The sequence below is a fragment of the Gopherus flavomarginatus genome, chromosome 4 (assembly GCF_025201925.1).
Source record: "Gopherus flavomarginatus isolate rGopFla2 chromosome 4, rGopFla2.mat.asm, whole genome shotgun sequence".
Taxonomy (NCBI): Eukaryota; Metazoa; Chordata; order Testudines; family Testudinidae; genus Gopherus; species Gopherus flavomarginatus.
The window spans coordinates 75868453-75896064 of NC_066620.1; the positions used below are offsets into that span (position 1 = coordinate 75868453).

At 41.8% G+C, this 27612-nt stretch overlaps 1 protein-coding gene across 9 annotated transcripts in view; it reads left to right on the plus strand.

Moving 5' to 3' along the window:
- The window catches only part of CEP170 (centrosomal protein 170), a 207499-nt gene that overhangs the window by 59409 nt on the left and 120478 nt on the right, over positions 1-27612 (plus strand). For all 9 annotated transcript variants that reach the window (XM_050950377.1, XM_050950371.1, XM_050950373.1 and 6 more), the window contains exons 3-4: positions 15227-15316; positions 26746-26824. In XM_050950377.1, the coding sequence (XP_050806334.1) occupies positions 15227-15316; positions 26746-26824 (169 nt within the window). The remainder of the gene's footprint in view (positions 1-15226; positions 15317-26745; positions 26825-27612) is intronic.

Here is a 27612-nt window from a genome sequence, read left to right on the forward strand (position 1 = left end):
ATACCCAAATGCTAGCCTTATTACCTGAAGTTAACAATCAATTCTGTTCAGACACAGCACTGGGTAGGTTTAGTTTAAAAATCAAGTTTTTAACAAAAGGATATAGATTAAGTGGTGCCAAGTTCAAGAAATACAAGCAGGGAGAGTTACAACACGTACATGTGAAAATACTTATCTAGAAGTCTAAAACTCAAGCAAGCAGGGTTTGGTCTTTATGATGGTTTCTCTCACCAATGATTCTTTGTACAAAATGGCTGGGTCTCTCTAAGATGAGATCTCCCACAAAAGTGCAAGGTGCCAATTTCCCTTGTCATCTTGAGTGAAAGACCTTTGCCTAATCAGGTTTCTCACCTATATTCAGTTCCAAAAGGCTTCAACCCACTTGTTTGAAGGACCCATCTTTTCAGCATGCCCTTTGTCTGTCTAGTGATGGGTGACGAGATGGTTTCCTCTGTCTCCTTGTAACTTCCATATTCACTTTTGTCCCATGACTCCGGGTGACCTCATGCTGTTCTTCCATTGCTGTGGACTTCCCATCCCCCTGCTGATGTTCATGTAAATAGGGCTTTATATAAAATAGTTGGTGTTGGTCATGCCTTGATTAATTTAATTGAAGACAGGTAGATAGATGCCTTTCCCCTATCTGTGAGAGAACCTGTTTAATCAGCTTCTTTTGTTTGGTGTCAGATTTGAAAGCATAATATCAGTGATTGTTTGTAATTCCTCATATAGTTCTAATACATACGTTTTACAATGATATTAATCACCAGTGTGCATTAGCTTTCATAAAAGACCTTACTTAATACGCTCATATAATAAAGCAATATTGTATACAGTCAGTTGATTGATTTACTTATTTAAAATTCAGAACCCACTCGAGACTCTCTTCCCACCCTCCATTGCTAGGTTGAATGGTTTGTTAACCCTTTATGTAAATACGTCTTCATTGTCTCTGCCTAACGATCAGGCTGGTCAGCCAAGCAAATATGCTCTCTATTGTTCAGAGCAGACTGGACTTAGACATTCCTTGTCAAACACATTCCAATAATACAGTTCTAGGAGGTTTCAGTAATTCTTTATACACATCCCATACCTATATCATGCAAGAAATATTAATGATCAGTGAGTTTAGTATTTCAGTGATATGTGACATGCCACCTATTGTGTATGTTATGTATCATAACAGTATATTAGGTGTAGCGAGAACGTCAGGCCTGGCAGGAGTTGCTGACACAGAGTAGTGAATCCTCCATGGGCCTCCATCACACTCCCCTTGTTTGTTTCAGTAGATTGTGTAATTATATGTTAGCTTATTGCTAACATCCCAAATCTTAGTAGATACGTTCATTCTCAAGAGTTACATACCTTAAATTGTAAAATTTCTTGTAATTGCTGTTTTTTCTATTCCAGGCCTTCAGGAATCCCAGTGTAGTGTCCACTGTCTTCAAAAATCCTCATAATTATTTGTTGTGGTATACACTGAAAGTAAAGCATTAATAACCATTTACCATTGTTTGTCTCTTTCCAATCTGACCTGTAAGATATTTGGCTCTCTATATTCTGAACCAACATAATGAGTGAATTGAATTTTGTGTCTGAAGTATAACGTTTTGTCTCCAGCTGCTCAAATGGAGTATTTAAACTGTTGGGAGATGGTTGTTGGTTATTGCTATAGTCTGTGGTGCCACCAAGACAGTATTTCATCATCCCTGGCTTCTGCTATCACTTGCACATGGTGTGTTTATTCTTATATCTGACACCAGATTGCAGATCTGATACACACTTCTGTAATTTTGCAGTTTTCAGATAAGTAAATGGTGTGAGTTTAGGTTTTAATACTTGGAGGAATTGGAGTCGGGGCTTCACTCTCCTATAGTATTGCATGTTCTGTGTGCCAAAACTTTCATGCCTCCTAAAAGTAATTTTCAACTTTTAATTAGGATTTTGCAATACAATCCACTATTATACAAATTTCATCTTCCATGTATTTACTTCGTAGTGCAAGCAAGCAGAAGCCAGGGCACTCATGGTTTGAAGCATGTTCTGCATTCTTGCATGACTCTAATAGCCCATGGGTAAAAAAAAAAATGACTTTTTATTGTGCATATATAGTTCTTCGTACAGGTCCTTCCATTTTACAGTGATGGTTCCATTATTCTCTAAATGCAAAGAATGTGGGCAAAACATGATAAAAACTACAATTAAATGCCAATTTCTTTATCTTCTCTGATCATGGATATTTTAGAAGCCGTGCTAAAATACTTTATAAAAGGAAAACAAAGAAATAAAAGAGGATTAAATTTAAGATCTATGCCTAATCACTGCTGTTTTAACAGATGTTTTATTCAAGTCTGTGGATGCAGACTTGCCCTAAAGTGGATTTTTATGTAAGGTATGCCAAAGCATTAGTGTTCATAATTTTGTATTTGAGATAAATCTAATCTTGAATACTACAGTATGTAATTTTACTCCTGTGTGGATACTGCATGTTTTAAAAATATATATTTATTTATTTTTATGAATCAGCATAGTGAGAGAACCCATTATTTCCAGGTGGTTGTTTATTCTATCACCCAGAAGGTGAAAAATTCTGAATTGTTGAGATTACTCTCCATACGAGGTATTTTGATGCTCATATTTCAGATCCATTATTCCAGCCAAAAATAACTTATTTTTTTTCTGTGTGTATACACATTCTCATTTTGTACCAATTTTTAGCACCTTTCTGTGGGCAAATGTTGTTGGAACTGGGGCTTTTACATCCTGAACACTTCCTTTCCAGTTCAGGTTCACTTAGAATACTGGTTAATTTCTAGAAAAATTGAATAGACCTTTTTTCTGAATATCATACAAAGGTAAATAAGACAAGAGAATTCAATTCCCATATACCAACAAAGTTCTACCTTTTCAGCCTGAGAGTCACACGTTATTCTTAAAGGATCCAGAGGCTGCAGTTAGTACTTTGGGGCAGATTCTATGTTCTGTTTTGCTCACTTTGTACTCCTCAGCTGGTGCAAGGAGAGTAGAAAGTTGGAGGACATAGAGCTGTTGTAGCTGTTTCCTACTTCCACACATTCTCAATGAACAACGTGGGCAGCAGATATCATAGGCCAAGGGAGGCTAATCCTCCTGTAACCCAAGCCATGGCCCCGCCCATGTTCCTCCCCTAGGCCACGCCCTTGCTCCCCCTCTCCCCTGAAGCTGGTGGGGGCTCAGCTCCAGCTGGTGACATGGTCGTGTGTTAACTCTGGTACTGATGAAGGAGATGTTGGGGCACCAATTCTTTCCACATCAGCAGCGTATTAAGCAGGTATACAGCTCCTCTGCCTTTTGGTCCTGACCTTTCTTTTGGTGCAGGACTTTGCCAGGGCTGTGTCAACTATAGCCCCTTCAATTGAATGAGCCAGCGAACCTTCGGGTCTGTTTGCACTCCACCCCAATATTCCTCTTCCACAGGTCGTGGAAATAGGGCTCGTTCTGGAATCAAAAAAGGGGACCTTGATACCAGGAATCTTCTCAGCTCTCCTGCATTTGGCACCACAAATGTTTTCATGGTGGCTTTCACAGTCCTTGACATCAGTACCATCAGATACTCTAGTACCACTGTTCCCTTTGGGACCTACACTGCTTCCTACACCAAGATGCTCCCTACTGACAGTACAGGATCCATCAGCAATGCCTCCACAGTCCTCGTTCCAAGTGATGGATGAGTCTGACTGCATACTCACTCCTTCTAGTCTTGCTCTGCTGTTACCTCAGGATCCCTAGGCTCCTCTGTGTCTGAATCAGTGTCGTCATCCTCCCATTCTCCATTACCCAACCAGCATCAAAGGCTGTCCGTGGACAGTTAGGGTTACCAGGACTGGCATGCATCTCATGGTCAGAATGGAGGTCCCTGGCCCAGCGCCTACTGGCCTCCAATGCTTTATCCATGTCAGTGGCCTCCATTGAATCCATGGGATACTCTTTGGTTACAGAGGTCTGCTGTTTGTCTTGCTCAAAGGCGAGATTGCCAGCCAGTCCTGCAGTAGCAGCAAAGAATCCTGTGGCACCTTATAGACTAACAGACGTTTTGGAGCATGAGCTTTCGTGGGTGAATACCCACTTTGTCAGATGCATGTCAGGTGTCTGTCAATCCGCTGCAGACCCAGTCCACTGGCGGTCCTTCTCCATGTGGAGCCTCCAGAGTTTTCCCATCTGGGTCTGTCAAACCTGGAGCAAAATCCAGCTTTGGTTCAGTTAAGAACCTTGTCTTTGTCTCTGGATGATGCTGTGCTGCCTGGCTTCTCCACCCCTACTTGAGGATGTTAAGAAGTACTAAGACCTTTTGCAAAGTGCTCTTTCCCTCGATATCCAAACAGAGATATTACAGGAAAACATCCATGAACTGGTGAACATTTTACAGCCGGCTGCCCTGGGGAAAATTGCCCTCCCTATCTATGATGCACTTCTTGAACTGACTAAGGCCTCTGGACCATGCCAGCTTTGGTACCATCGCTGAGCATATGGGAAAGCGCTGTTTCATCCCCGTGCAGCAATTTGAGTGGTTTTACTCCCATCCGGCCCCAAATTCCCTAGTTGTAACGGCAATGAACGAGAGCGCCTGCTGGGGCAGATTTAAGTCCACCTCCAAAGATACAGACTTCTAAACAATTAGATCTAATGGGCAGGATGATCTGCCTTGCAGATGCGTATTGCTAACCAGCAAGCTTGTTGCCCAAGTGTGGCTTTGTTAACTTGATAGCTATGTCAAAGTTCAGACCAGTAGCCCAAGGCCTTGTGCATAGGAGCTAAGACCTCCTTGTAGTCCGTGCTCTGCATTATGGGCAGTTCAGCCAGGGAGACAGCCTCTGCGGTCGCCATGAGGAGGGCTTCCTGGCTTCAGAATTAGGGTGTTGTCCCCAGTGTCCGGCAAGCCATTGAAGATTTACCCTTCAATGGCCAAATGCTGTTCTCGGACAAAACTGACAAGATGTTGCATTCCTGCAAGGACTCTATATCTACCCGGCGGTTCTTGGTGGTGTACATGCCAGCAGTGAAGAGGCAACACTACAGCAGCCACAGCAGTACCATCTGCAGCGCATGTTTGGCCAGCCATTTCCTCCTCCAAGGCAGAGCAATAGATCCCAGAGGAGAAAGCAGTTGGGCTTGGGGTTTGAGCAATTCATGTGCCCTCCCCTGTCTCCTTCCAAATGCCCATTTTGATTCCTCAGTCCAGTTGTTGCTTCTCCCTCCTCACTTTTGGGGACAAGTTGGCCCGCTTTCACAATGCTTGGAGCTTGATCACTACCAACAGCTGGGTCACTACTAAGCACCATCAGATCAGGTTAATGCATCCAGTTCCTCTCCACATTTCCTCACCACCCTCCTCTCCTCTTTAGGTACCCCTCTCACAAGATAATGCTCCTCGAACAGGTCCACGCTCTGTTGGTTTTGGGAATGGAGGAGGAGGTTCTACCAGAACATTGGGGTCATGGCTTCTACTTCCAGTACTTCCTGGTATCCCTCCCTTGGATTTGGGAAAGACCTATCCTCGACCTTCGTGGCCTCAACAAATATATCCAGTACATGAAATTACCACCACAGTGTGTTTTATGTAAATAAACAAGGGGAAACACAAACAAGGTTGCTCTGCCTGGAGGCAATCAGTGACAGTTCTACGTTTGAGGAGAGCATTACTCTGATAGCCATTCACTTGCCTGGGATTTAGAATCATCTTGTGAACCATCTCAGCAGGTATTTTTCCCTAAGTCACAAATGGTCCCTGAAAATAAAGGTCCTCCAGGTCATCTTCACAGCTTTGGGCATCCTGACAATCAACCTGTTCACTACAGAAGACAACAGGAAATGTCATCTGTTCTGCTTTCATGGGGAGCTCAGTCCAGGCCTCCCTGTCAGACACTTTCTACCGCAGTTGGCAGTCAACTCTCCTGTACACCTTTCCCCCAATCCTGATCATCCCTCAGGTCATCCTCAAACTTAAGGCAGATCAGGATGAGCTTATTCTTGTTGCCAGTGCTGGTTCTCTAACCTTCTCTCTGTTCAGCCTCCCTTATTGCTTCATTTACATCCTGAGGTACTTAGTCACAATCACAGTGGCACTTTGCATCCCATTCTCAGCTCCCAGCATCTCATGGAATGGCTGCTTCATGGCTGAATGAAGAGGAATAGCAGTGTTCGACTGTCCAGCAAGTCCTGCTTAACAATAGAAAGTCCTCTAACAGAATGGCCTACTCAGCTAAATAAAAGCCATTTTCAATGTGGTCATTAGCCAGTGGAATTCAACCGACAATGGCTTCTATCCAGGACATCTTGGAGTACCTGCTACATCTTCAGATGTTGGTGCTTGCACTTAGTTCATTGGAAATGGATCTGGCGGTGATATTGTCATTTCATCCCTCTGTTCAGGGAAGATTAGTCTTCTCTGATGCCATGGTAACAAGGTCTTTAAAAAGACTTCTTTGTCTACATCCCCTGGTCAAACAGCTGTTTCCCCAGTGGAACCTAAACACAGTCCTGGCAACTCTGATGGATCCTCCACTTCAGCTGCTAGCATCTTACCCCTTTCCACTGTAGTGTCAGAAAACTGCTTTCCTGGTAGCAATAACATCTGTAAAGGAGTATGTGTGAGCGGCAGGATCTAAGGGCAGAGCTTCCTTGTAAACAGTTCTCCAAAAACAAGGTGACTTTATGACCACATCCAAAATTTGTGTCTAACGTTGTCTCAGTTTCGTTTGAACCAGGAGATATATTTGGTTTTTCCTAAGCTGCATTCATCTCGAGGGGAGCAATGTCTCCATATCTCAGAGTATGTCTACACTACGAGATTATTCCGATTTTACGTAAACTGGTTTTATAAAACAGATGGTATAAAGTCGACTGCGCGCAGGCACACTAAGCACATTAATTCAGCGGTGTGCGTCCATGGTCCAAGGCTAGCGTCGATTTCCGGAGCGTTGCACTGTGGGTAGCTATTCCATAGCTATCCCATAGTTCCTACAGTCTCTCCCGCCCCTTAGAATTCTGGGTTGAGAGCCCAGTGGCTGATGGGGCAAAAATCATTGTCGCGGGTGGTTCTGGGTAAATGTCGTCAGTCATTCCTTCCTCCGGGAAAGCAACGGCAGACAATCATTTCGTGCCCTTTTTCCCTGGATTGCCCTGGCAGATGCCATAGCATGGCAACCATGGAGCCCGTTCAGCTTCTTTTTTTTACAGTCACTGTGTGTATACTGGATGTCGCGGACAGAGGCGATACTCCAACGCTACACAGCAACATTCATTTGCTTTTGCATGATAGCAGAGATGGTTACCAGTCGTTCTGTACCGTCTGCTGCCAGTGTAATTTGGCAATGAAATGACGGTTATCTGTCCTTCTGTGCTGTCTGCTGCTATCATGGGTGCCTCTGGCTGAGATCGGCCGGGGGCGCAAAAGCAAAACTGGGAATGACTCCCCGAGTAATCCCTCCTTTATGGTTTCTAAAAATAGTCAGTCCTGCCTAGAATATGGGGCAAATGTACTAAAGAAGCAGTGTATCAGAGAGTACAGCTGCTCTGTGTCAGATCTCGCAGAAATGATGAGCTACATGCCATTCACGGGGGGTGTCCCTGCAACAACCTCACCCGTTGCTTCCCTTCTCCCCCAACCTTCCTGGGCTACCATGGCAGTGTCCCTCCCATTTGTGTCATGAAGTAATAAAGAATGCAGGAATAAGAAACACTGAGTTTTTAGTGACATAAAATGAGGGGGAGGCAGCCTCCCGGTGCTATGATAGTCCAGGCAGAACATTAAGCAGTGTGGGGGAGAGGAGCCCAGCATCCCACTGCTATGATAGCCCAGGCAGTACAGAATCTTTTCTTTTCACATGAAAGGGAGGGGTCTGATTGAAGCTCAGCCCCCAGTTGCTATGATGAAGACGGTTACCAGCCGTTCTGTACCATCTACTGGGAATGACCGGGAGTCATTCCTATTTTCACCCAGGCGCCCCTGGCCAGCCTCACCTGAAGCCAGCCAGGAGCACTCACGGGTTGATAAGAAGGACGGTTACCAGTCCTATTGCACCATCTGCCACTGAGGAGGGGAGAGGAGCGGATACTTCTCTTCACTGCTGCAGCATTCAGTAGACATAGGGCAACACTGAAAGAAGTCAAGAAATGATTTCTTTCCCTTTTCTTTCACGTGGGGGGGGGGAGTAAATTGACGAGCTATTCCCTGAACCACGCCGAACAACGTGTTTGAACCTACAGGCATTGGGAGCTCAGCCAAGAATGCAAATACTTTTCAGAGACTGCTGGGGACTGTGGGATAGCTGGAGTCCTCAGTACCCCCTCCCTCCCTCCATGAGCGTCCATTTGAGTCTCTGGCTTCCCGTTAACGCTTGTCACGCAGCACTGTGTAGCCTGTAGATTTTTTTTCAAACGCTTTGGCATTTCGTCTTCTGTAACGAGCTTTGATAGAACAGATTTGTCTCCCCATACAGCAATTAGATTCAGTATCTCCCGTACAGTCCATGCTGGAGCTCTTTTTGGATTTGGGACTGCATTGCAACCCGTGCTGATCAGAGCTCCACGCTGGGCAAACGGGAAATGAAAATCAAAATTTTGCCGGGCTTTTCCTGTTTACCTGGCCACTGCATCCGAGCTGAGATTGCTGTCCAGAGTGGTCACACTGGTGCACTGTGGGATACCGCCTGGAGGCCAATACCGTCGATTTGCGGCACACTAACCCTAATCCGATATGGTAATACCGATTTTAGCGCTACTCCTTTCATTGGGGAGGAGTACAGAAACCAATTTAAAGAGCCCTTCATATCAGTATAAATGGCCTTGTAGTGTGGACGGGTACAGCGTTAAATCAGTTTAACACTGCTAAAATCAGTTTAAACGCGTAGTGTAGACCAGGCTTCAGATACCAGGCCTTTTATCTGGACAGAACTAAACAGTTTCTTGTTTTGTCTTCATTGTGTGTCTCGTATGCAGGCCACATGAATGGTCAAACTGTCTATTTGCAGATGATCTCCAAATGGATAACATCCTGCATCAAAATGTCATATGAAGTAGCCTCAGCTATGCCCGCCCTCACTGGGTGTGAGCTCATTTTACAAGGGCACAGGCAGCATGTGTATCATTTCTCAATGTATTCTTTTCTGTATTGGACATTTGAAGGACTGCTATGTGGTTGTCGATACTATATTCATGAACCATTACACTCTAACCTTATCTTCCAGGGTGGATGCAGGCTTTGGTAGAGCAGTCCTGCAGTCCTTGTTTAGGTAAACTCAGAGCCTTGCTTCCTGGGGGTGGGTACAGCTTGTGAGCCACCTAAGTGGAAAGCACAGCTGCAACAACTCAAAGAAGAAATGATTGCTATGGTAACTGTGGTTCTTTGAGATGTGATGCTGACGTGTATTCCACAACCCACCCTGTGTTCCCTCTGCATTGGAATCTTGTGTTCGGTGCAAAGGAACTGAGGGAGGGTAGGGGCATTTAGCCAGTGGAGGGGCTATGGCCACAAGTCATGAGCGCCACCCTCTACAGGTACTGGGAGGCAAATTTCTTCTACTCAGGTTTCTGGGTGCACACATTGAAATGGAATACACAGCTGCATCATATCTCAAAGAACCACAGTTACAGTAAGTAACCATTTCTTTCTCCTTTCCAGCTGCTGAGGGGGTAAAGCTTTAAATTTCAGACAGTTGTTAAAAGAAGATCCAAAAGATGGAGCCTCCTTTTCCAGCAGCTGGTAGTTTGAGTAGGGGTTGGACTTCTCATCATGTTGTCACTGAAGCTTCCTACCCTTATTTCTGTATCTGCATATGGCTATTTAGGTGTCCGTGAATCTTCTCAAGCTCTGTTCTGTTTTAATTACTATATATTTAAGGTCCTGGATGAAGTTCTGAAATTACTATAAAAATCAGTTTCAAATGGCATAGTCCCTGACATCACCTCACCCCCTCTTAACAGCCGCATTTCTAAGACTAATCAATATTGAACTGGATTTTTTTGTTTTTGACTTTAAGACCCTGTAGATCATGGTTCTCAACCAGCATCCCAATCAGCACACATCTGCGCCCCTGTGACATCCTCAGGGCCATACACATTGTATATATATTGTGTGGATATGTCCCACATAATACAGAGAGAGCTGCACAATGGTAAAATAGGTTGAGAACCACTGTTCTACATTATAAATTCTTTTGAGCAGGCACTGTCTTCCCTGTAACACAATTTGGCCCTGATCCTAACTTGTTCCTCTGTTCAAAAATGAGTGCTACCATTAAAATCTGATAGAGAAGAGAAGGATGATAGGCTGCAAGTTTAAATTGAAGGAAACAAGTAATGCCAGAGAGAAAATCCCAATCTGGAATCCGTGCAACATTTGATTCCTTAAAACCAACAGCAGCAAAAAGTAAATAAATAAATAAATGCCTATTAAGAAGTGAGAGAGATGGATAAGACATTGTCAACTTTAAAATGGTGAAAAGTTTCCAGACCTTACAGTTATGGAGATATACCTATCTCATAGAGCCGGAAGGGACTCTGAAAGGTCATCAAGTCCAGTCCCCTGCCTTCACTAGCAGGACCAAGTACTGATTTTTGCCCCAGATCTCTAAAGTGGCCCCTCAAGGATTGAACTCTCAACCCTGGGTTTAGTAAGGCAGTGCTCAAAATACTGAGCTCTCTCTCCCCTTCTAGCAGCAATGATTGAGAGAGATGTTAGTCCTTCCAATTCAGAGAAGATATGTGCTAAAATATTCCAGGACTCTGGGAACCCTTTTTTTTTTTAATTTAAAAATCCATTTTATGGTAAGTAACATATAAAATCTTTAATCCTACATTTTCGAAATTTGTCAGAAATTCTTCTCATACCTGATATTCAGCATACCAATTTGTTACTCTACTCAAAAGTTAGAGAGGATAGAAAGCAGAACTTGGCATTGGGGAGGGAAGCTAGCCTCTCCTTAACTGTGGAATCTTAACTGGTGGTGTCATACTGAATATGTTTGATTTAATAAAAGTACTGTGCCTTCCCTTAATTGTTCCTCCCTATTTCTTTGTACCTTAGCAGATTTTTTTTTTCAATCTTGAAACCTGGAACCAGTGTAGTAAATTGGGATATTACTTAACATATACTGTGTCAGTATGTATTGTGAAATTTCCTCTGTTATTCTACGAGAAACATTAGTAACAGATTTATAAGTTACTGTTTCTTTTTGTGAATCTAGGTTTAATGCTAACATTTTGTGCAAGGTAGTGGAAGCAGTTGTGAGGTAAACATGATGAGTAATCTGGACCTGAAAGCAGAACAGATTGTCATTAAAACAAGCTCTTAATTTGAAGATCTATTTAAATAGATGGGAAGCAAGAGAGATTCCACACTTTTAATTACATTCAGGAAATATCATTAAATTGTCTGAGAGAGAAGTCTTTGGAGAATCCTGAATCCTTAGTTTAAGTATGTCTACCTCTGAAGAATCTGTTGAAGGTTAATTCTTGGTCACATATTTAAATAATAAAAATAAAGCCTTTTCATGATTAACTCTGGCCTGGAATTCTTACAGGCTTACCTCTTTTGGGTCAGAGAAAGTATGAAAGTACATTTGAGGTTGTAAATTGGAACATTGAAGGCAACGGGCGACTTGTCTAAGCCTTCTTAAATGTAGATGTTTTGGGCAACTGGCTAAGGTATTGCTTAGTTATCTGGTGTGACAGATAGTCATTGTTAATTATACAAAATTACACTAAACTCAAGTTTAAAGGCATAATAACCGTATGTATCAAATCGCTTGAGCCATTACATGATGACTTCACAATATAAGATTACCAGACTGTGAAAAGTGTAATTTTATAAGTCTGTATCAGGTATGTGTGTTTGCTCAGAGTATACTGCCCAAGTAAATAGAAAATCACAAGTGTCAAAAAATATAAATGTAAAGAAAATTCAGAATGCCTACAACACCACTGCAAACAAAAATGTTAAATATTTTTTTCATAACACTTTATTTTCTGCAAGATCTACATTGTGTTTTAATAAATAATTGTGGCATAGTGAATGGCTTGGAAGAAATCAGTAGTGGAATACTGTATATTGAGCTTTTCAACTTTACTTAGTTTATACCATAGCCATGAGACAGATGTTTTTTGGTTGTCAGTTGGATTTTTGTTTTTTGTAAGACATTAATATATTAAGTCATTATCTCCAACCTCTAAATATCTATCAAATAACTTACATCAGATTTTTATTACACAACTCAGTTAATATAATATTAGTCTACAATTTTTGAGAAGTCGTCTGCTTCAGAGATAAAATGTGATATTTATTATGTATTTTGATGTGCTGAATTCAAATATGACAATTAAAACAACTGATTGGCTACTGTTTCTAAGATATTTAAGTTTTTACATTTTATGTCTATGTATATTGTGTAGATAGAGAGTTTTAATCATAAATTGTAAACCTAGGTCTTTTCATGTGTTTGTGGTTGCTTTACATGATAATATTTCACCTGTCCTGTTTATGTAACACTTTAAAAATCAGCAAAAGGGTTATATACATAAAATTTATTATGAAACAAAGGCAAAAAACTGTTATGTACATAGTTTAGTCCTATTCAGTGTCTACTCGGCGCTTCTTGGCTTGTCTCTTGTATTCATTAAATGGAGCATCTCTTGTCACTGTCCAGCAATAGTCTGCAAGCATTGATGGGCTCCATTTGCCCTGATAGCCTGCCAGGAGATTCCACTGCTGTAGTCTGGAGCCCAACAGCTCTGCCTTACTCTTGGGTAGTTCCAAATCCCTGACAAGGTCATTCAGTTCACCTTGTGTTATGAGGTGTGGTTCAGAGGAGAAGGATGGGAGAAAATGTGGGTCCTGTGACATTGATTGTTCAGGACCAGAAGTTTCATCCTCTTCCTCTTCCTCATCTGACTCAAGCGAGAATGATTCTGGTGCATCAGGAACTGGCAGTCCTCCTCCGTGGGGTACTGGGCGTATAGCTGATGGAATGTTTGGATAATGCACAGTCCACTTTTTCTTCTTCGACACACCTTTCCCAACTGGAGGCACCATGCAGAAGTAACAATTGCTGGTATGATCTGTTGGCTCTCTCCAAATCATTGGTACTTCAAAAGGCATAGATTTCCTTTTCCTGTTCAGCCACTGGCGAAGATTTGTTGCACAAGTGTTGCAGCATATGTGTGGGGCCCACCTCTTGTCCTGATCTCCAATTTTGCAGCCAAAAGAAAGGTGATAGGCTTTCTTAACCATAGTGGTTATACTGCGCTTTTGTGATGCAAAAGTCACTTCACCACAAACAAGCAGAAGTTATCTGCACTGTTCACACAAGTACGAGGCATCTCTGCTCACTTTGGCTAAACAGAAATGTGTCCCTTTGCAAAATCAAACACTGACAAATAAGAGCGCACGACACTGTATGATTTCTAGAGCTGATATAGGGCAATTTGTTCAGCAGAGTGATGTAAGCTTCGTTACAATTGCATCATGCATGACTTCTAGTAATAACATGATGCAATTCATATCATGTATGACGCAATACCAGCTTCAGATTGCATCATTCATTGTTTTGCCTCAAAAGCAAGTACTGTCCAAACCCAGTCATAGATTTATTCATAGATCCAGTCAAAGATGTATTTTAGTCATTTCTGGTTTAAATTGAGATCCCTTCCCTTTATAACTCACTTATCCTCCGCCGTTCCCAAGTCAAGGGTCATATATACTGACCCAATAGCATATCTTGAAAACTAGAGACAATCAACAATTTTAAGCATCATTTTCGTTCTCAGTGACCCAGAATTAGTAAAGTTGGACTACATTTTTTTCAGAAGCATTTTGGCTGTAGAGCGGTGTAACAGGTCCAAGACACATATATGATGGTAAAAACATAGTCAACAGTGTCCTGCTTTTTAAAACATACATTTGTGAATTATAGAAATATATTATTCACCTACATATATTTGTAATATTGTAGCTAAAAATACTTGTTTAGCATTTTAATTTCTTCTTTAACAGTTGATGTTAGTACTAATCCAAAAACAGCAGTCTGGGAAAAATATATATTGCCATATAGCCCAGAACAATGGCAACTGCAGTACAGAAAATGACATTTGAATAACTTTCTGATAACCAGGACTAACCATCTGGTTGTGCTGACCCTTTCCAATCAGAAGCTGAAAATTAAAAATGGCCTCTTCCCTCTGTTTCTTTGCAAATGCTACTTAACTCCAGAAAGGTGATTTACCCACCTGTCCCAATGTTCTAAATTCACCATGTGGTTTTACTCAGTGAATGATGTCCCCCATTCTGCACTTTGGGAGGCAGGTATATGGCTAAAAGTATGTGTGTTCTCGTGCAGCAATGGACACAAATGCCACTTGTTAACGTTTATGAGGTTTACTTTTTAGTTTCAAAATTGATGTTCCGTGAGTACACCAAGTACTGGTGAGCTAATACCTTTCAGCTTAATACAACTTAATTTAACAAACATCCATCCATTTTAGTACACAAAATATTTTGGACAATCATCAGATTTGTCAGACAACCAGATTTGATACACACATTGCCCTTGGAATAATCACCTTAAAATTGTTTTTCTAACATACTAAATGATACGGAGGGGAAATTGGTTCCCTGGTTTTAAACATTTTTATTAAGCTTCTTTTTAAAGTAATGCTTTCATGGAGTATTGTTGTGAATAGCGTAATGGATTAATACTCTAGCCTGTTGATGCTGAAGGTTGAAGTTCATCTGTATTTGGCACAAATATAAGGATTTTAGACCGTGTTGTTTAAATAAACATTATAAATAAACATTATTTATCCATGTTACAAAACCATCTATCTGTTAGCAATCCTTGGGGAACACCTGGTACAACAGAATATACTTCTAGCCCAGCTGAAATAGTGTGGTAGTTTTACATTTCATTAAGGGCTTGTAAATGCTTAAAATGTTGTAAATCTAAACTATGGAGGCTTCTAGTGACAGAATTCTAGAAAATATAATTCAGGACCATGAAAGAAGGAAGATCTGGTATTCAGCCTGTCTAAGAGAAGATAAATCTCAAACACACTCAGTTACTTTTGATAAACTTAGTCAGAACACGTCAACTGTACCTATGTTAGTATGAAAAAGATTGTCTGTAGCTTCTTCTCTTTTCATCTATAGCTTTCCTATTATCTCCTTGCATTAATTTTAATCTTTTTAATATTTCAGTCACGTAGTGTGGACAAGCAACATGCTGTAGTTAACTATGATGCCTCTACAGATGAACACTTGGTGAAGGATTTGGGCAGCCTAAATGGAGTAAGTCAACAAATCCAAGATGTCTTCCTCAGTCATGTAGGATATATCTTTTTTACTGTGAAAACAAACATAATTAATCATGAAGTTCTTGTAATTCAAATGGGGAGAACAGCTAAAGAAAATGTTTTTATTCCCTGCTACTATGGAACATTTATAAGGGGCAAAGTCAAATGTTACAGTAATACAAGAGCATGATTGTGTTAAATTAAAGTTGAAGTAGAGGAAGTTCTGAAGAATAAAAATAAACATGGTGTAAGTATTTGTACAGCATATATCACAGTGGTTTCCTGGTCCCTGACTTGGGCTCTTAGACACTATGTTAATACAAATAATAAAAGTACTTCTGTAGCATTTCAGAAATACAAAAGCAACAAATCTCTAGTTTAATAGGTCAGTATATAAGCACAATAATAGGTGGTATCACACTCTCTAAAATTTTAGTGTTAGGGAAAGCATACTTACTGTAGGAAATCGTGTTTAGCCATGTTAATAGGGCATTGGAATCCTTTTTCCTCTTTTTTTGAAAAAAGGATTTGTTATACACGTGTGAAAAAGTTATCCAATAGTTGATTTTATATAAAATTATTTTCCCATAGTTTATTTTGTAATTTGTCTTTACTATTTTAGCATATCTTCTTTTTTTCATTGTAATTTATCTGTGAATATAATGTAATACATGTAAGTTAGTGGATAGAAAATCTATAATATAGTAAACAGGCAATAAAGTTCTCAAGAGCAGAACTGTTCATAAAAAGCTTTATATGATCTTTTACGTTTTAAGGCACTTCTAGGGATTGCATTTGCAACCTGCTGGGTAAGTGTGTTAAATATATTACTGTACGTCATAGTAGTTTATGTTAAAGTTTAGCGACTGTCATATTTTAGTAGTCCTTTTAGACATTACCATTTGAATTTTATATAGACTGTAGTCATGCCTGAATTAAAGAATGTGGAGTGTAAAACCTGTTTATATTACAGTAAAACTTCAGTTACGTACATCTCGGGAATGGAGATTGTCCATAACTCTGAAATGTTTGTAACTCTCAACAAAATGTTATGGTTCTTTCAAAAGTTTACAACTGAGCATTGACTTAATACAGCTTTGAAACTTCATTGTGCAGAAGAAAAATGCTTTTTTTTACTACCTTAATTTAAATGAAACAAGCACAGAAATAGTTACCTTACCTTGTCAAATCTTTTTAAAACTTTCCTTTTTTCTTTTCAGTAGTTTACATTTAACACAATACTATACTGTATTTACTTCTCTTTTTTTATGTCTCTGCTATACCTGATTGTGTACTTCCAGTTCCAAATGAGGTGTGTGGTTGACTAGTCAGTTCATAACTCAGGTGTTCGCAACTCTGAGGTTCTACTGTATATTTTAAAAAATGTGTTCAGCTGTGACTCCGGGGACTGTACTTAGTGAGACTACCATCTCTTCACTGCACTTCAATTCCTGTAATATTTATGACAAGAGAAATCAGTATTGCCCATGTGTTTACTGATAGTCTTTGGTTTGATTTTTTGTTTTAATCTCCCCACCATCATGCCTCAGACATTCTATGATAGCTCACCCAACATTCAAAGGATACATATCAAATGATTGCTTATTTTCCCAAAGTTAGAGTAGAGAATATTAAGTCATGTAAGGACTACATTCATACTTTTACCCATCTCTTCCTTCTGCTAAACCTGATGCCTATAGCTCATAATTTTCATTGATATCACAATGTCATGCTTCAGCCAAACAACAATGTTGCTGGGCAGTGTATACAGTAACTTCACACCTTTCACAGAACTAAAAAGTTGAACATTGCCTTGGTACACGCATCACAACCTAATTTCATTTATGTGCTAGCAGAATGATCCCAGTTATATATTGGATGCTTTAAAAGGATCTTTTTCCTAAAGCTGAAAACAAGTATGAGCAAAATAGAATTGGAGGAGAGATTTAAGACCAATTTGAACAATTTCAGATCCTTGCTTATGTTTAGGGTGTTTTTCTTTTTCTTTTCTTTTCTTTTATTTTATTTTATCTTAAAAAGGGGTAATTCCTTGCTTGGCTCCCTTTTTTAGTCAGCCCAGATGGCATAGCTCAACCAACTTCTGTGCAGTTTTTTATTCTATTTTAAATGACAGTCTTTGTAGCCTACTGTTGAGAGGTCATGCTGACGTGTGAGGAAAGTTGAGGAGGGATTTGCCAAACCCAATGATGTCCATGCAAGCCCAGATGGGTAGGTAACAGAATGGATAAGAGGCTGCCACCTCTGTTCTGGTAGTGGAGCCTGAGGTGTTTGTGGGACTTCTGCTCTCATGAGTCTTTATTGGTCTCTTCACAGTGAGAATTACTGTGTTCGTATGAATACAGAGAATTGTCACTTTGGTTCCAGACATACAAAAACAGCCCTGTTCAGTAAACTTAACACAAACAGCATAGGCTGTGCTGTGGGTCACCCCATCTACCCTGTCCTCTTCCTTCTTCACATTCTTGGCCAGTAGCTCTACTGTGATCTCCGTAGTTCAACAGTGGCACCCTGGTCAGCAAGGCATTTAGATATCCAAACATAAAAAAAAGTTTCCCAGATTAGTTCAGCTGAGACTCAGTTTTCTTGTCAGACAAATATTCATTAGTTCATTGTACTTCACTAGTATGATGGCTTCTTTTGTGCCATGCTCCAAAAATAGTTTAACGGTGATCACAAAGAAGCAGGTGCTGGTGAGAAACCACTTGCAAGAGACTTTCATAGGTAAGGGGCTGTGACGGTGCTGCCCGTAAGAGTCAGCTGAGATCTTTTAATTAGGGTGAACTGCAAACAAAATGGGGCAGACAAACCCCAGAAGCTGGTGGTTATTCCAATACTTAGATTTACCAACCAGCACAGAACAGCTTCTACAGTACCTCACTGGTTACTCAGAAGTTCAAACACCGCAGTTCCCTTAAAGTGCCCAGCCTCAGGCCTCCATCCAGACACACATGTCAGATATGATGATTACTGAAAATCTTATCTCATCATATAAAAGAAAAGGTTCTTCCAATCCCAAAGGATCAGCCACATAGCCAGGTCGAATTATAATTTACATCTTACCCAAAATACATGTTATAGCCAATTCTTATTAACTAAGCTAAAATTTATTAAAAAAGAAAAGAGAGAGAGTTGGTTAAAAGACCAATATACATACAGACTTGAATTCAATTCTTGAGGTTCAGATACATAGTAGAGGTGAGCTTGTAGTTGCCAAAAGTTCTTTTAGAAATAGTCCAGAGGTTATAGGGTGACTCCAGTCAGTGACTGGGGATCTCAATCCTTATGGCATAAGATTTCCCCTTCTTGAAACCCTAAGCAGATCTTAGATGAAGTAGGATCGTGTCCCAGGGTTCTTATACATTTCCAGCTGCCTTTGAGCCTGAGAAAACAATAGGCTTAACTATACTTCTAAACATCCTGGCAATTATTACAGGGTAATTTATCCATTAAACAGTTCAGATGCAGGTTACCACAGCCTTCAAAGAGACAGGTAGACAATAATACTATTTCACTCAAGTATCATCACAAATGTTAATATTCCTTTTTTGATCTTTGAATAAAATTATAGCAATAGACAAGACTTGTTTGCTTACATCACAAGACCTGAGCAAACATCTACCCTTCTACCTCTAATAATGCAGACTTGCATTTCAAAGCTCTATTCGTTTATATATCTTCCTAACCAGTCCCTAAGGTTCACCCATGGGTCAGGTCAGTCTGTGAGTTAATTAACTCTTTCTGGCCCTGTCACCTTCCAACGAAATATTATAGTACACTCATAACGTCACAGGGGCTTTTGAAAATATTGACCTTGAACTAGCAGAGTGCAAAAACTTGACCAGAAGGGTCACTTGAGTGGTGGTGGGTGCTGTTAGGGCAACACTTGCTGTCTATGTTGTATATGTCCACATGTGGTCAGACTGTTACTACTCCATCCTTAGAGGTTTTTAAGGCCCAGCTTGACAAAGCCCTGGCCAGGATGATTTAGTTGGTGTTGGTCCTGCTTTGAGCAGGGGGTTGGACTAGTCTCTTCCAACCTTAATCTTCTCTGATTCTACTCATTATGCCAGGGGTGGCCAAACCTTGGGAGTGGGGGTTTTAGGGCATCAGCAAGAGAGAGGCTGAAACCTTGAGCACTGGCAGGTGTGCCCCAAGGGAGCTGGAGCCCCAAGACCCCATAACCCCACATTTCAGAAGCCCTAGCCCCACCACTCCACCACAGGGTTGAAGCCCCAAGCCCAGGCTCTTGAACTTCTGAAGATTGTAATATGCGACTTGGAGGGTCAATAAGTTTGGCCATCCCTGCATTACTCATTCGTGTAAATTAGGATATATTTTCTTTATGTTCTGTTACAATTTTGGCTGTTGAATCCCCACTATACAAGGGGTACTGTTGTCCTCTACTACGATACACTTTGGTCTCTGGGAGTTAAGCCTTGTGCTTACTGCAAAAAGTCTGTGCCAATGAGTGATCCTCATTCCAGATGCCTAAAGTGCCTCCTTGAGAGTCAAATTTGAGTGCCATGTCTTCAGAGGATTGAAAAAAGGATTGAAGGGTGAGACTGCATCACTTCCTCCTGGAATCTCCTCTGCATCCGCCTTCTGCACCTTCCCACTCAGAGCAGGTACCATATACTTTCTGCTTGGATAGGAGTGCCTCTCCAGACATTGCACCAGAAAGTCATCAATGACCCCCTCGTCCAGTGCCAAGAAAGAAGCACAACACATTGGAATGGCATTCCTCGAAGGAGCCAAGCTCCTTTGGAAGGTCCAGCTCCCCAGTACCATCCACTAATAAGCACTGAGGAGGTAAAATGTTACCTGGAAAGACCACTCACTCCTTCTCATCAGGAGTTGTTGGCAGTAGTACCTGAGCCAATGGACCAACTCCCACTGCATTGCCAAACTCTTTGATGCAACAGTAGCAGCATCAAGGAAATATCTTGGTACCGAAGATGCCAGAGGGGACACAGCAACACAGGACCAGCTCTGCATCTCAGTGAGAGATTCTCCAGTGGTACTGGTTCCTGCTTAGGCTGTGTCTACAGACCTACTTTTAAGAGAAATTCAGCCTTTGGTACCATGTGCCGCTACGTCTTCAGACTATCCAGCACTTCCTTGTCCAGTACAAGACAAGGTAAACCCAGTATGCTGTCCCTGTTACCATCATTTTCAGAGAGATGCCACCTGACCTTGACATCAACTGGTGCAGCTCCTCCATGGTCAGGGGTTTCAGGGTCCTCCTCAGAGTCTGCGGTTGGTTATGATGACCCCTCACATCTGCAATAGAAGATGACACTCACCTTCATAATGAGGATTCCACTCCTGGTACCCATCAGATTTCCTGAGATCAGATCAGAGACTCAGATCTTTGGAGTGGTTGAGGCTGGGTCCTGTGCCTTGCCCATCTGCCTTACTGGAACCAGTTGGGCTTGCCTCTCATCACCAGGTATCCTGATTCTTTATTTAGATCCCCAACAGACATTGGGCTGGTTCCCAGGAGGAAACAAATGATGATGATGATGCCAGTACCAAGCAGGAACCTCAATTTGAGCCTCAGAATTTGGAATCTCAATCCACCTCAGTACGAGGGGCTCATACTCAACTTTCTCTGCATGTCTCATCCTCACCTGATAAGGCTGTGGTGCTGAGGATTGTTCTCCTGTCCAGGACAACTACAGTACCTCAGGGCCTACCAGGAGTTACTAACAAAAATAGCTACCTCTCTTGGCATTCAGGTTTAAGTGGTTCAGGAGAGTTTCCATAGGTTGGTGGACATACTGCATTCGGTAGGATTTTTTCAAGTGGATCTACCTATAAATGAAGGCATTGTGGAACCTACAAAATATTTGTGGCAAATGCCATCCTCTGCATCCGACTACTAAGAAGGCACCATGTCCCTTTGCACGGCTATGAACATTTTTACACCCTTTGTCCCATTCCTTAGTTGTTTCAGCAGTGACTGAAAGAGCATGTCAGGGATGGTCTTTTATCTTAAAGGACAAAAGCACAGAGACTAGACTTTTCAGTAGTTGGCCATAGCTGCCCTACAATTTGGTATCTCTAAACAACAAGACTTACTGGCCAAATAGGACTTCTCCCTCTGCAACAATGGGTTCAATGGGGTTCTCAGGTTGCCAGCGAATGCCTGGCAGAAATTCCAGTCCATCTTGGAATGTGGGAAACTGGTGTCTAGGATCTTTGATAGCTGTTTTAGATTGGGCAGATTTGGTAGACAGAGCCATGGCGTCTGCAGTAACTAAGCAGAGGTGTTCATGGCTTCAATCATCAGGTCTTCTGCATCAGGTCCAGCAGATTATCCAGGATCTCCTCTTTGAAGATCCTTCCCTCTTCTCACAGAAGACCGATGAAAAGCTCCTCAGTTTCAAAGATTTGAGGACCATGTGAAATCATTGGAAATTTACACTCCTTTCCCTAAAAGAAAACAGTTCCACCCTCGGTGTCTCCAAAGATACCTGCTCTTCTCATCTATGCAGCCTCACCACTTTGGGGGTTGTGGGGGTGTATACAGGATAACTCCACCTCCTCAGTTTTCTTCCATAATGCATTTTTCAACACAGTCTGGAAATCCCAATCAGCCTGTTTGATTTTCTTGTAGAAGACAGAGTACTAGATCATTACATGCCAGTTTCTTTCTCCCCTATTTTTTTCCCAATAGGTTATTCTATTCTACTTCCATGTGCTTGAGTCCATATGATCACAGACTGATGGGTTCTTAGTACTCTGGAACAGGGATAAACACTGCAGTTTATTTCCATCTCTCCCACCTGCCTTCCCTATCCCTCTTCAACAAGCACTCTCACAAGGTTGTTCTCCTCCAGCAGGTCCAGTCTCTCCTCCGTTTGGGATCTATAGAGAAGGCTCCCCCTCGCCGCTGAAAGATATGTTTCTATTCATGTTACTTCCTTATCCCAAAGGCCTTAACCATATCTCCAACCCATCCAAACCAGTGACATTTGAATAGCTAAAGCAAACAAGGATTCTCATGGTCACTCTAGTCTCCATAATCCCTTCCTGGATTCTTGTGGTGGTACATTACCCTCGGCTTTTCATTTGGCTATCCATCAAAGCCACATTCCTGTGATTTCTAGTAAACAGCATCCATTATCAGTTTACAGTCTTGCCTGTTGAACTGTCTGCTGCTATACAGATATTTCCAAAATGCATGTCAGTAGTGGCTGTATTCATGGTAAAGATGTTTTATAGCTCAGTTGTGCACATTTGATTGTGGAGAGTACCTGTGCTTAAAAATTTCCAATAAGAGTGCAGGTTCTTCCAGTGAGGTTCCTGTGAGTGCTCAACTGTAGGTGCGGCAGTGCCCCTTGCACCTGGGATCGAAGATTTTCATCAGCAGTGCCTGACAGACTGCACATGCTTACCTCCCCCTACACACACCATGAGTGGGACATGTGTATATATAGTGCTGTGCAGTCTGACCACCCCACAGTTCCTTATCTACTGCCTTTGGTCAGGGACAGAATCTGCAGCAGAGCCTGCTTCTCCTTTTCCCTTAGTAGATAGTGCCTTACCTGTCAGTTTTAGTGTAGTTATTACTACTTCTCCTCCTTTTCCTTTTCTCTTTAAAAGAAGTACTTTTTTGTTTTCACTTTACTTTTATAGTTACTCCATAGATGAAGTTCTTCTTAGAGTGCTTGATCGTGTCAATTCCATGTTAGGTGTGGGGGTGCCATGTGCACCGCTGCCAGAGATTTTTCCCTTAGTAGTATCTATAGAGTCGGCTCTGGCACCCTCTGGAGTGCTGATTCGTGCCCCTATACCGTCTCAGTACCTTCTTACAGCCCATGACAGTTGCTGGAACAGTGCTTTTGCTTCAGCAAACCTCTAATGATTTCTTCTGATTCCTGTTATAAACAGTTGTTAGTAGTTGTCGTTACAGTTAAGTATTTTATAGTTTCTCACTATTAGTTAGTCCCCTTCAGGACATTGTTCCCGGGATGGGGCATGCCCCAGGCTTCAAACCATGTGTGGTGTGTGCTAAGCCCAGGCTGGTCAGCGACCCTCACTCCAGCTGCTTTAACTGTTTTGGGGAAGCCCACGTTCATGGTAAGTGCATAATTTGCAGGGGCTTCTGCCTGCAAACCCAAAAGGAAAGGGACATTAGAGTTAAAAGTTATCCTGATGGAAGCTGCGCTGAGATTGATGTCCAACCCAAGTTGGCCAGACTCGGCACTGAACATGTCCGCCTCAGTGCTCTTCCTGCTCTGTGTCCTCCTCGGCACCATTCAACATCCCCTGCGCCAAGGAATATATAAAAGAAGTGCACCGAGATAGGGCACTCCCTAGTGCCCGCGGGGAATACAAAAGACTTAGAAAGAGAGTTGTGACCCACATCAGGCCTCTGGACACCAGAAGAAACTATCCTGCAGAGGGGTGCAACCCCACCAGCCCAGTCCAGGACCCGCCCCGTACACTCAAAGATGTACCACATCTTAGGGCACAGGCTTTGCCGGTCCCGCCTACAACCCATAATCGGCAGGTGGTTACCGAGCCAGCTAAGATAGTTGTCTCACAGGGCAAACCTACTTTAGTGTCCCCACAGTGTTCCCCTACATGGCGCTGCACTGTATCCAAGTATGTCTTGAACCTCAGGATAGCATTCCCCAGTTGGCCAGCAATGGTTACTGTCCCCCAGGAGCCGATCACCTGAGCCCCAGCACCATGCTTCTGATTCTAGATGTCAGTTGCCGGAACCCAGATATTGCTCTCCCTCCTGACACTGGTCCCCGGAGTGGCACCGATCTCCTGAACAGAGTCGATGCTCGCCAGAGTCTCGACGATGATCCCTGGACCTCTGGCACTGATCACCAGTCTCCGATAGCCAGTCCCTGGAGCATCACTCTCCAGCAGCCTATCGTAGCCATTAGACGTGTGCCTTGGTGTGCTCCCATAATCTTCCTACAAGGAATCCTCAATGGATTCTGAGACCACGCCCCTGCAAAAGAGGCACCACCCACCGGCATACCAGCCGGATGTGGGCACTGTTCTGCCTATGGGCCTGTGGCCCCTGAGTCAATGGCCAGTCCTGCGGTACTGAGACGTTTCTCCCATCCAACTGTGGTGGAAATGTCCGAGAGGCGTGCCATGATTTCTCCTTCCTCCCCTCCCGCTAGCTGCCTGCACTGCCTGCCATATTGGCTTCCCACCCGCCTGTTCAAGGCAGATCAGTTTTTGCCCATGATATGATACTCAGGTTTCTGAATGACCTGGAGCGACTCATCCTCAAGTTCATGACACTATCCCGCCTTGGGATCTGAACCTGGTGCTTCCAAGGCTCACAGAGTCTCCTTTGAGCCATTAGCCTCATGTTCATTGCTGCTTCTCTTATGGAAGGTTTCCTACCTGGTCGTAATCACTTTGGCCCGCAGAGTCTCTGAAATTACAGCACTCGCTTCTAAACAACCTTATATGGTATTCTATACAAAGACAAGGTCCAACTGCAGCCCCACTCTGCCTTCTTGCTGAAAGTGGTGTTGCAGTTCCACAATAATCAGGATATATTCCTGCCAGTATTCTTCCCAAAACCTCATAAATCCAGCAAGGAATGCAGGCTACATACCCTGGATGCCAGATGGGCTTTGGCCTTCTACCTCAAGAGGACCAAGCCCTTTCGCAGTAGCAGACAAGATGAAAGGCAGGCCGGTTTCCTTCCAGAGGATCTCCTCATGGATAACCACCTGCATCAGGTTCTGCTGTGAGCAAGAAGGTATGTCACTGCCAGCTATTGTGACACCCTTTCCAACAGAGCTCAAGCTTTGTCAGCAGCCTTCCTTGTGCAAGTACTGATACAGGACATCTGCAGAGCCGCGACCTGGTCTTTAGTCCACACCTTTGCATCGCATTATGCCATTACCCAGCAAACTGAGGATGATGTAAGCTCTGGTAGAGTAGTGTTGCAAGCCGTAAGACTGTGAACACTGAGCCCACTCCAGGCATACTGCTTGAGAGTCACCTAATATGGAATCAGCAAGAACAAGCATTCGAAGAAGAAGAAGTGGTTACCTATCTTTTTTAACTGTTGTTCAAGATGTGTTGCACATGTCTATTCCATGACCTACCTTCCTACCCCACTGTTGGAGTTGATGGCAAGAAGGAATTGAGAGCGTGCAGGACTGGCGGTGCCTTATATACCAGCACATGAGCACAGCATTCCAGAGGATGCCAGAGCTGATCCTATGGATACCTCTAGGGGAAAAATCTCCAGCAGCGTTGTATGCAGTGCACACACACTTAACATGGAATGGACATGAGCAACACATCTCAAAGAACACCAGTTATGAAAGGTAGGTCAACTTTTTTTTTTTTTTTTTTTTTTTTTTTTTTTTTTTTTTTTTGCCACCAGGACTGGCAAAAACACTTTTGTGTTCATTTCTCATGAAAGACACTCAAGTACCATACTGACATGCAACCTTATGAAAACCGAGACAGACAGAGAAATGGCTTCTTTGCTTAATTCTGGCAGCCAGAACTTACATGTTAGTTTAAAACCCACAATTGAAATTCTTGAGAATTTTTATATTGGTTACATTTTGGGGCAGGAGTTTCATTTCTGTATTCTTAGGAAAAGTGCAAGTTTCATCCAAAATTATGTTTAAGTGGACAAAACAAATATTTGAAGATTCAAATTCCTGGCATATATTAATAGTTCAAGAATTTTGTGGGTGGTTTTTTTGGGAAGTGGGGGCTCCCAGCCTCCAATATACTTACATCCATTTAAGTTGTGCCATCCCATTACAAAATCATGTAATTATAGATGCCTCCAGTTTAGAATATAGTGGTCACCTAAGCCATCTTTGAATATAAGGCCTCTGGACACCAGAAGAAATTAGATTTCATATGGCTATAATCAACTAAACAATTCTCCTGGCACTGAAAGCCTTTCTTTCTGAGATTAAAGATTAGTCTTTGCAGAACTAGACAAGCAGTGCCACAGCAATGCAGTACTTCTTACTCCATGCCATTTCATGTCCAGTCCTCATTTAATTTTTTCACACAAGTCAGTTAATATTCTTAAAATAACTGCACAACTGAACATCTCTATGGATTGGATAAACAAGGCTACCAGGAAAAAAACTATTTGAGGGAACAGCATATTGTAGTAATGAACAATTCCAGTACATAGTACTGAGATTAAAATGGTAATAAGCTTTACAAGGTTTGTCTGCTTATACCGCCCTGATTTGCTGATTCTAATATTTCACTTCCTCCTTTAAATACTTTGTTAGGCTTGTAATAGCGCTACACAATTGTTTAATTCACCAATAGGATCATGTAGTGCTGCAACTTATACAAGATTAGGTTGGTACTGGAAGTTTAATTACATTTTAAAATATAACAATACTATTTTCTCTTTTTATTTTGTAGACATTTGTCAATGATGTGAGGATTCCTGAACAGACATACATTACTCTGAAGCTTGAAGATAAATTGAGATTTGGCTATGATATCCTTGTTATAAAAATGTACAACTGTTTGCAAGGCATTTTTCTTGTAAAAGTATATTAGCTCTTCTTAGTTTAACTGATCATAAAGTGATCTGATTTGCATGCTTTTCATATTTCTTTAGTATTTATTAGAAGTAAATCTGCAGCCTATATTCCTTTGCCTGTTAAGAAAATATAAATTGTAAAGAACCTGTAGTTTCAGAAATATTTATGCCCAGTGGCAAATCAAGCATGGACTAAGGAACGTTCTCTGAAAAAAAAGGGCTAAAGTAAGAACTTTAGACAGCTAAACTGTTGCTGAATGTTACAAGTTCCCGCTAATATCAGATATTAGCTGTGCTGCTGAAAGTACCATGCTCATCTTAATAATACTCTGTGCATTTCAGTGAAATGTTCGTGAACAGAAGCAGTAACATAGAGAAAGTGAAGAATCCGTAGTAAACAGCTGTACGTCCACATTGAGGAAGACAATTCTGGTTACTTAGTGAATGCTGATAAATACCTTGTAACTGGCACAATATTTCATATAAATGCTTTAAACTCTAATTCAAAGAGAAATATGGAATTAATTTTGCTGGTTGTTACAGTCAATGTCTCTGGTGAGGTTTTCATAAATGAACTAGGAAGAACATAATCAGCCCAACTCCAGAGAAAAATCAACTTCTTCTACGCTGAGTGGAACAAAATTTCCTGTCTCTGTGTATGTTGCCCGTCAAGAGGGAGATGAACAAGAAGACTTGCATACGGTAAAATCGAGATTAAGGAATGTGAAATGTACACCCAGAAA